Genomic DNA, 10155 nt, shown 5'->3' with positions numbered 1-10155 from the left:
TTGTGGTTTATGAGTTTATTATAGACGTGGGTGGGGAGAGTTCAGTCATCACAACAACAGATCGACAGCTCTGTTAGAAAACATCTCATTCTCTGACAAAAAGTCAAAGCTAAAGCAAAAAAAACTACAACTCCCCGGGTGCATTTCACTGACAGCCAATCACAGAGCTTCATCTCTTCATCAGTGCGCTGAAGCTAAAGGTGACTCTGCTGAGAAGACTTATTTCATAAACTGCATTTTAAATTCATTCAGGTTCTAATTGCGAATCGGTTTTCGATGAATTAAGTAACCATGGCAACGTGCTCTGACATCACAGACCTGTGAGCCAACAGGAGGAGGGCAGAGTCACCAGGTGTCAGGTGTGTCACAGCCTCCAACTTACAGTTTCATGATTCACACCAGAACAGAAATGGGAAGAAGGGAAGAAGAAAGCACCCGCTGCTGTTTAAAACCTCAGGATTTGTAACATTACTGAGCAATGATCTTAATAATTACAGGCTTCAGCACTGTTACTATATTACATATTACATTACAGTAACTGTGATGTGGTCAAAGAATATCAAGTGGTAATCTCTCACATTCAAGTAATCACATTACTGTGACATCTTACTGTCAGTTTAGTTTGATTGTTCGGAGCCGAGCTCAACATGTCCTCAGATTAAAGGGACGGTTCCCGAGTCTTTAAAGTCAAACTCCTGTCGTCACGTTTTCACAGCTCAGCTGTGTTGTGCTGTACGCTGGTAATTCTCTGCGTCCCGATTGGCTGACGCGGAGCACAGCGTGTGACGTTCTGGGGTTCCAATTGGCTGCTCAGGAACCAGCAGCTTTAACAGGACGACATTAAACCGGTTTATGAAAACAAAGTGAACTGAACTGTGAAGGTTAAAGACACAGAATCAAACTTTATCAAACTGTAACACAAACAATAATTAACTATCAGTGATGACACGTACATTGACATCACCACCATCACAGCCGCTGTTATCTCACGCACACACGTACGCACACACAGTAACGTTTCTTTATTTAACTGGTGAAATTATTTCTTGCAACTCTTGCTGATCTGCGCGTTCGTTCGAATTAACGTTTCCTCTGATTACAAGTTCAATTCTGATGAATCGTCTCATCTACATGCTGATCGGGTTTAAACTGAGGTCAGTCGACTCGACACTGATAACTGAGAAAAACTTTGTCATTTCAGAATACAAACGAGGTTCAAACTTTATTTCCTATTCAGCTGACGACTGTGGAGCTGTGTGATAAAACATGACTGAATAATGAATAAAGACGCTTCTATCTGTTCCCAACACACACACGCGCGCACACACGCACACACACACACACACACACGTTAACTCTGTTACTGACAGAACTGGCAGCAGGTGTGATAATTTACTAGTTAGAGCTGGTCGACTGGTCAGTACATACATGCTGCCGTCACATGTGGTACTGATGCTGATAAAAATTGTTGAGGTGAGCACACCTGGACCTTTTTCATTCCTAATTCATCATGATGCCGACTGATGACTGATGTGGCCGTGTGATGTTTAAAATACTGTGAACTGACAATAATAAAACAGCAGATCAGTTAAATCTGGGTTGAATTACTCAGGTGTCCATGTTTGTTTTCAGACTCTGTGTTGGTAACAACCACGTCAGCTAACGTTTATTTATCATTAAACAGATTTCAGCAACAAAAGAAAGAAAACATGAAAACTGTCAGATTAAAACCTTTATTAATCATCGATCAGTTTCTCTCTGTTGTTGATGTACTGAAGCACACTTTCAAACCTGCAGCAAGCGGTGATGTCACCAGGATGGCTATGAACCAATCGGAGCAGCTGCTGCTGAAGCTTCTTCCAGAGCTTTCAACCGCATCTCTTGGTCTTTAAGCTCCAGTAAAAGGTGTGTAAGTGGATGTTGTGTTGAGACAGCTGCTGGACGAGTAGTGATGTTTGTGTTCAGTCTGGGTTCATGTTCATGTTCTTTCATTACAGGGGGGTCGAACACAGGAAGTCCACACTGACAAAGAGGAAGTCATCTGCCCTTCTTCATCTTGGACACCTTCTCCTTCCTCTTCTTCACGTGTTTCGGTACTTTACTTTTTCTTTTTTCTCTCTGAGCTTCTTTCGTCAGCTTCTTCTTCTCCTGAAAGAAACACGCTTTTATTTTCAGTTTTATTTTTCATTTCAGAGACAAAAACGAGCTGACTCGGCTTCAGAGCTTCAAAGATTCAAAGATACAATGAGAGTTGAACACCTTTCTGTCCACTGGGGTTTCCTCACTCTGCTCCTGTTGATCTGCCTCCTCTTCATCCTCCTCCTCCTCTGATGAGGAGTGCTCATCCTCCAGGAGAGCAGGAACCTGAGGAGACACAAGGGGAAACAGTTAGGCTAAGCTACGCTAAAGCTATGCTATGCAAAGCTAGCACTAGCACGAGAGTGCGAAGAGGGTGCGTTGACGTACCGTCTGAACTCCAGAGAGGTCCTTCTTCAGTCCGGTCAGCGTCTGATACAGAATCTGGGCAACACAGAAAAACATCATCATCATCATCAGCTTCAGCATCATCATCATCATCATCTTCACAAGGATCCCTCAGTGGTCACATGACGGTGGTTATCAAGTCGGTAAGTCGACCCAGGTTTTCCCGCACGCGCTCACATAAATGTACCCCATACATGTACATGTACCCCGGTAAGGAATGAACCACCATCGTAACCTTGAAAACCCAGGGTTAAACCTGAAGTTACCTCGCTAACCACAAATCCTGCTTCGTAGTACAGGTCTCTGGACTCTCTGATTAAACCACTCTTAACTTCCTCCAGGTGAGGTCAAAGTTCATTAACAATTTCCTGTCTGAACTGTCACAACCAGCTATTTTTACAAAACTTTTTTAACAACCATCCTACAGCTGATCAGAGAACAATCCTCTTTTGGTTTTGATTCCAAACTTTGGTTTAAAAGTTGATCATTTGACATGTATTTCCATCTGTCTTCACTCTTCTCTTCTGTTGTTTGTTATCACTATGTTCCTGTCGACTCTAATGAAAGCCATAAAACCAAAAACATGAAGCTACAACTGAATATACTAACTAAATAGGCTGATCCTGATTCATGTGACTAAATGATATTTCATTCTTTTCCACGTCATTTATCATCATCCTCTTTGTGACGTGTGGTTAGAGAAGTAAAGTCAGACTCATCACGAAATATTTTGACAAAAAAAAAGCTACAATTATTTGTTTGTTAATACAAATGTGTGTCAATAAATGGCCTTTTTTCCTGACTGAAGACTTCACTGTATCCAGACTTCTGAACCCAAACCTACAGGACAGTCTCCACACAATAAGGTACTGTCTCTACTGTCTCAATTGTCTCTACAATAAGACAGAAACTCAAAACCTTTTTCTCCTTGAAGAATGTTTTATCTAGAAATAACTTCTACTGTGTTCTACATGTCACCTCTGCTGTCTCAATGGTCTCTACTGTCTCCACTGTTTCTATCAGTTATAGACGGTTCTACCCTACTCAGATTCTACAGTGTTCTAGCTGGGGTCTCCCTATCATCTCTACTGTCTTGACTGTCTCTATCTCTACTGTGTCTACTCTCTCTTTTTCTGTTTCTACTCGTCTTTATGTATATTCTTACATTATCGTCATGTCCGGTGATGGCCGAGTCTTCCTCCTTTGTCCTCATCAGGTCTACGTCTCGCTCGTAGTGACTCACCTCCGTCAGAGTCCGGGGAATGTAGGCCTTCTTAAACACCTGAGGAGGCAGGAGGGCAGGACATACAGATAGACAGAAAGGTCAAAGGTCAGACAGACTCACTCACAGAAAGGTGGTTATGAGTTTAACCAGCTCAACATGTGTTTGTTGTGTTTTTTTTTTTTCTCCTCTCACCTCCTCGTCCACTCTGTCCTGATCTGATCGCTGCTCAGACGTCCGCTCAGCTGCAATCACCATCGCCTGGACAACCAATCAGACACGTAAACAGACAAAAATGTCTTGTATTTGTCTACCTTGTTCTTGTCTTTACACACAAGGGTCCAAAATGTATCTTGCTTTATTAAATCTTGTGTTCTCTGAGGATGTTTCTGTAAATAAAGCTCTTTTTCTGCAAGAAGTGTTCAGACCTTCTCCAGGTATTGATCGATGTTGTGGCAGGTGATCGACAGGTCGGTGATGAAGTCAAACAGCTCTCTGACTGTCATCACTGCCACGCCGCGCTTCACAAAGAACTCTGGGATATTAAAAAAAAAAAAACCACAGATATTAGCTGAGAGGTTTGGACTCGACATACAGTCAGTTCACAGAGTTTCCTTCAGTCTGACATCAATCATAGAGGAGAGGGTTAATATTAGAGATTCAGAGGAAACAACGGGCATTCTTTACTTCTTTACTAAATCTTGTTCAAGATTCATTCCAACTGAGTCTGACTTTACTCTCAGGCTTCTGATTTTTAAATGAACACAGTTAAACAGTAAAAACCGTTCACGTTGCTGCAGTCTTTCCTGAGGAACTCGAGAGCGTGAGGATGATCGTGCTCCACCGACTGTGACACATCGATGATGTAAGCGTCTCCGTTGTGATACCTGCCGACAGGTGAGGAAAAACATATGAACTGTGAAACACAACAGACACACTGTTGGTCTTTAACGTTATTCAGATGTATGATGTCAGTTGTCGTTCCTGACATGTTGATATTAAAGCAGCAGTCCAGATTATGTTTGAGTCAGCTGGGTTTATCTGACCGATCAGAACAAAGATGAACCCAAAACCCCGACTATGAGTTCAGGACTTCAGAGATGTTGCCTGCAATCACTGTTGGTCAACAAATGTCTCAGTCATACTTTTCCGTTCCTACAGCTGTTCAGTAAAAACTCAATACAACAGGGAAATCAGAGAGAGGTGATATTGTCGAAAGGTGGATTTTTTTTCTCTTTTGACGGAGCAAGGGGGACAGTTTTCCACTGCTACCAGTCTTTGTGGTAAAGCTGGCTAAACCTGTCTAGGACCTATTTCGTCACTGGGGTCTCAGAGATGGAACCGATCCATCTGACTCATCTGAAACTGTAAAGATCCTAATTTTAGAGAACCACAGTAAGTTTCAGAGAAAGTTCTCTTACAGCATGTTAAACTCGCTGAGGTCAGCGTGGACGAGTCGGGCGTCCTGAAACATTTTCCTCATGTTCTGCAGAACCTGCAGGTAGAGCTCACGAGCCTTCGACTCAGACAATGACGCGTTCTTCAGCAGGGGAGCCGGCCTGATCGATCAATACAGGAGAAATGATCAATATAGGAAAGGTGATCAATACATGACATTACAGTCATATTTAGTCTGTACCCAACACTGATCAATCACTCTGATTGGTTCTTACACGTTGTCTTTTCCAATGAAGCTCATCAGCAGAACGTGACTTCTGAGCAGCAGAGGTTCTGGACTTGGGATTCCTGCTGTTTGCAACCTTAAACACACACACACACACACACACACACACACACACACACACACACACACACACACACACACACACACACACACAGTAAGGTCACCCTGGGTTCTATCTATCAGTTGTACATGGTTCTATCTGTAAATTCTGGTTCCACTAGGTTCTACTTGGCTCTGTGGGTCAATAGAAAGGTTCTGACCTGATGAGGTTCCTCATCTCCTTCTCCGCCCAGGTTCTCACCATTTTCCTGGGGTTTCCTTTGCAGTAACCGTGACGGAACCTACAGAACAGCAGAAGAACGTAGAACCCTGTTACTGAAATAACATGAATCACCACTCGGATCAGTGAAACTGACTTCAGGTCTGTGTCTCATGTCTGTTTTATTTTCTACCTGAACTTTTCTTCTGTGGTGTGACTGACCTGAACTCTCCACTGACGTATTTGTCTCGGTCTTTGAACAGCAGGATGGAGGTCTTGTAGATCTTGATGGCTCTACTGTCTCCTGCTGAGGTGCTGGCATGATAAACATTCGCCTGAAAAACCCATCAGACCAAGTTCATCTGGAGAACCTGTCTGTGGACTTCCTTTTACTGCATGGTTCAGATACTGGTTCTTTCCATGTCACCTGAGAGGCGCGAACCATCAGGGCGTTACTCCGATTCTGTATATTACTCTGTGACTCTGTGCGTTGCTCCGTGACCTCGTGTGTTAATCTGTGACTCTATACGTTACTCTGTGAGTCGAGGCACGACTTCGTACATTACTCTGGGACTCCTCACATGACTTTGTGACTCTGGACATCTCTCTGTGTCATGCCTCGAATCACAGAGTAATGTACTAAATGCTAAGGTTACAGGACTTCCTGTTGCTGTGAGTTTTGAGAGACAGCTAATGTTAGCTGCTCGTGGCTCAGCTATGTAGAAATAACATGAACAAAAAATAATGTCCATCGGTGCTAACATTAGCAAGCTAGGCTAACTAGCGTCAACAATCTGAGTGACATGCAAACTGAACAGCACGATGGCTCTAAGGTCACCGATGGCTAATAGCTAACGCTCTGTTGTGTTGAATCAACGTTTGTAGGATTCGTACGATCGGACATGCTACGATCAGTAGGCGTTTGAAGTTTACAGCTCATCACCTATCAATGCTGGCTCTCGACTGTCAGTCTGGAACATCTGCACAAACATCAATAGACTTTATATTTCCTGATACAAACATAAAGAGTAGAGCTGCAACGGTTATTCAATTAGTTCATTGGTCATTTGACATGAAGTTAATCAGAAACTATTTTGACAATTGATTAATTTGAATCCTTTTTAAAGCTTAAAATTATAATACAACAATATAAACTGTTGCATCGATGAGTGATGTCTGACCTCCTTCCCTGTGCTGATGCAACCGTTGATTTCACAAATCACTCCTCGACTCAACATCTTAAACAGAATCATTCGAGTCCGAGGATCCAAAACCTGCAGAGGAAGAAGAAACAATCAATAAACATTTATTATCTGCTGGTTACTGATCCTTCAGGTCTGAATGTTTATGTCTCAATTTCTTGAGTGATTGATTGATTGATTGTTTGATTCTTTGATCCTGATTGTAATCTACATTTTATTCTGAATTCTAGCATTAAACACTATGAGAGAACATTTGAAACCAGTTTTCATCCTGCTGTTCACTCCCTGTCAGGAATTTTCTAAATAAGAGTGTCTTCATCTGCAACTCACCTGTTCGACTGTGGCTCGATCTGACTTGTCCTTCACTCTGTACCTGCGGAGAGCAGCCAATCAAGGTTAGTTACATCAGTCACATGACCTGTGATGAAAACACCATTCAGATAAAATCAGACATACGTGTCAGCGTCTTTCTGCTTCTGCATCGTCATCACTTTATTGATCACTGAGTCGGCATAATTCAGTTTATCTGAAATGAAAACAAACAGATCTGATCAGAAAGACACAGAAAACCTGTCCAAATCATCATCTGAAAACAAAATCAAAACCTGATCAGGACCAGAACTGAGGGGGATCTGATTGGGATGAAGAACAAATTCAATATCAACAATTACGGATTTTCAGTAGAAACGTTACGAACATGTTGAGCTGTTGTGTAACAAATGTCTGTTTCCAAATTAAAATTGCAAGAAAAACAGATTTCACCAAATATAATAAAAATTAATGTCCTGTGGGGACACTTCTGTCCAGGAGGCAGACTCCCTCTCCACATTTAAGAGGAGGTTTAAAACCTTCCTTTTTGATAAAGCTTATACTCAGGTCTGGCTCAGGCTGGTCTTGAACCATCACCTAGTTGTGCTGCTATAGGCCTAGACTGCCCGGGTGACTTCCCATGATGCACCAAGCTCCTCTCTCCTCCTCTTCCTCTCCATCTGTATGCACACATATCCCATCAATGCTCGTTACTAACTTGACTTCTTCTCTCTCTCTCTCTCTCTCTCTCTCACCAAGTGCTTGCTCATGGGGGGATGTTGAGTCTCTGTACCTATAAGTATAAAGAGTCTGGTCCAGACCTGCTCTACATGAAAAGTGCTCTGAGATAACTATATAAATAAATATTGACTTGAATTGACTTCTGCACTGTGGGGACACTTTGTCTGGTCCTCACTACTTCAGATGTGTGTTTGAGGGTTCAGGTTAGAACCAGGTTTAAGTTAGGAATTGTAGTTACCTAGGTTTATCTTGTGTTCATATTTCCTCAGAGCTTTATCAGATGGAGTCGATGAAGGCAGCGTCTTATTGGACGGATTCTGTCGGTTGGCCTGAAGATAAGCAAACAAACAGAATCAGAGCAAACAGACAAACAGCTGACTCAGCAGACAAACTGATTCATTAATAATCAATGAGATTGATCAGATGGATCAGACCTGACAGTTGAGAGTCGTCCTGTTGTATCTCTTGGTCAGATCTCTTCCTGCCGAACACCACGCCCACTCTTCATCATCATCATCATCATCCTCCTCATCCTCTTCTTCCTCCTCCTCCTCCTCCTCTTCACTGTCCTCTTCCTGTTGGTGTGATGAGGGCTGCAGAGTGACATCCCTGATCTGAGGCAGAATAGCCGACACCTCTGATTGGCCGCTGCGGACCAGAGGAAAAGAAAAAGAGTCAGAAACGTGGCTGCCAGGTAAACTGAGACCAGGTGAGCAGCAGTGAACCTGCAGCAGCTGCACTCTGGTTGGTCTGAGATCTGCTTCTTCACTGATGACACAGTTTGAATGAAACCGTTTCGGTCCTGACCCCGAACTCAGAGAACTGATCTGACATCGGTGATCTGATCCTATTCACAGAAACAAGGCTTTTTGTCCTCCGACTTTCAGGTTTTAATGGAAATAAAGTCTTAACGTCTACGCCAGGTAGAACGCTGGCAATAACGTCCTTTAAAGGGACTGGACCACTACCGGCGGCTCCACCGTCTCCACCACCGGCCCTTGGTGAGAGAGAGAGGGAGAGAGGAGGAGGAGGAGGAGATCGTCCCTGCGGTTGCAGCTGCCACATTGGATGTAACGTTTTAATAGGCAGCGAATTCCTATTCTGTTTCGAACCTATTCCAAAAATGGACCGGTTGGTTGGCTACAGTTCTCAGTGACCGGGGTCGGTACCAACAGGAGCCAGGACGCTGCTTCTGAGCTGGCACCCACTTGTCCTTAGTTTCTAATGCAAGAACTCAGACGAAGCGTTTCTCAGAAAAGCGCCGCGCTCACCGCTGAACGTCGATCGAGCTGGAAATGTCTGTGTAAACTGCACCATTGTCCGCAGTGTGTGAGTGTATGAGTCTGTTCAGCGCAAACACAGAAACAAACATAGAAACATCTCCATTGCGTCTCAGTAACTCATCACGAATGAGGCTGAATTCATCTCTGGATCAGAACAACAACATTATAACCACCAACAGATCCGGTCTTAGCTTGTCTTACCTGTCCGGCTCTGCGTCATCAAACTGTCCAGGTACACACTCGACCACCGACATGACGTCACGCTGCACGGGTTGAGACCACAAACGGAACCTGAACCGGTTCTGTACTGATCCGGATTGCGTTAGAGCAGCTCGGTGTGATCTCAGTCAATAGCAACAGCGTGTTCTTCTTTTCACTACCGGGTTTGAACATGTGACTATGGCGAGGGAAGAGGGTCAGTTAGCGAACTGTAGTACTCAGGGCTGCCCCCTGCCAGAGAAATAATAATAATAATATCAGTAATATCAGCGATAGTAATAGAGATTTCTCAGGTGTCAGACCTGCGGTTATTTAACGTTTTAAAACTACCGAGCTGAAACTGATTTTTCTGTCCGATTTTTTGTGACCAACCACCTACATCACACTGTGGCATAAACAATCACACAGATCTGAGTACAGGGAAGAAAGCAGCTTTACCATGAAAATGAATATTCCTTCATTTATTTATTCATTTGATTATTGATTATCCTGTTTACATGCATTAACAGGTTTAATGATGAATTATTTAAAAGCAAAGCAGATTATTTTTTAGCTAAAAACACTGATTTCTACATAAAAATAATGTTCCTGAACAACATCAGTGTCCAGGAATATGATGAACCGTTTTTATAATCGTCTGGGTCTTTACTGTTTGATTTAAATGTACCTGGATTGAGTTTAATATTTCTCTTTCAAACGAAAACACCAGACAAATTATTTTTTTAAAGAGAAAAAAATTTAAATTAAAACGA

General features: G+C 42.8%; 1 protein-coding gene across 1 annotated transcript; it reads right to left on the bottom strand.

The window, feature by feature from the left end:
* Window positions 1–1714: 1714 nt before the first annotated feature.
* riok1 (RIO kinase 1 (yeast)) lies at window positions 1715–9595 on the bottom strand. Its single transcript, XM_040144823.1, has 17 exons — window positions 9386–9595; window positions 8336–8549; window positions 8140–8230; window positions 7308–7377; window positions 7182–7224; window positions 6831–6923; window positions 5872–5984; window positions 5651–5731; window positions 5380–5466; window positions 5128–5265; window positions 4490–4593; window positions 4135–4241; window positions 3902–3967; window positions 3650–3766; window positions 2467–2520; window positions 2260–2364; window positions 1715–2148 (listed from the first exon to the last, which is right to left on the bottom strand). The coding sequence occupies exons 1-17, from the start codon at window positions 9436–9438 to the stop codon at window positions 2038–2040; spliced, it is 1647 nt and encodes a 548-aa protein (XP_040000757.1). The 5' UTR covers window positions 9439–9595; the 3' UTR covers window positions 1715–2037.
* Between the last annotated feature and the right edge of the window lie 560 nt (window positions 9596–10155).

This window comes from Xiphias gladius, chromosome 15 (assembly GCF_016859285.1).
Source record: "Xiphias gladius isolate SHS-SW01 ecotype Sanya breed wild chromosome 15, ASM1685928v1, whole genome shotgun sequence".
Lineage (NCBI taxonomy): Eukaryota > Metazoa > Chordata > Actinopteri > Istiophoriformes > Xiphiidae > Xiphias > Xiphias gladius.
This window is presented reverse-complemented; position numbering and strand designations above follow the sequence as displayed.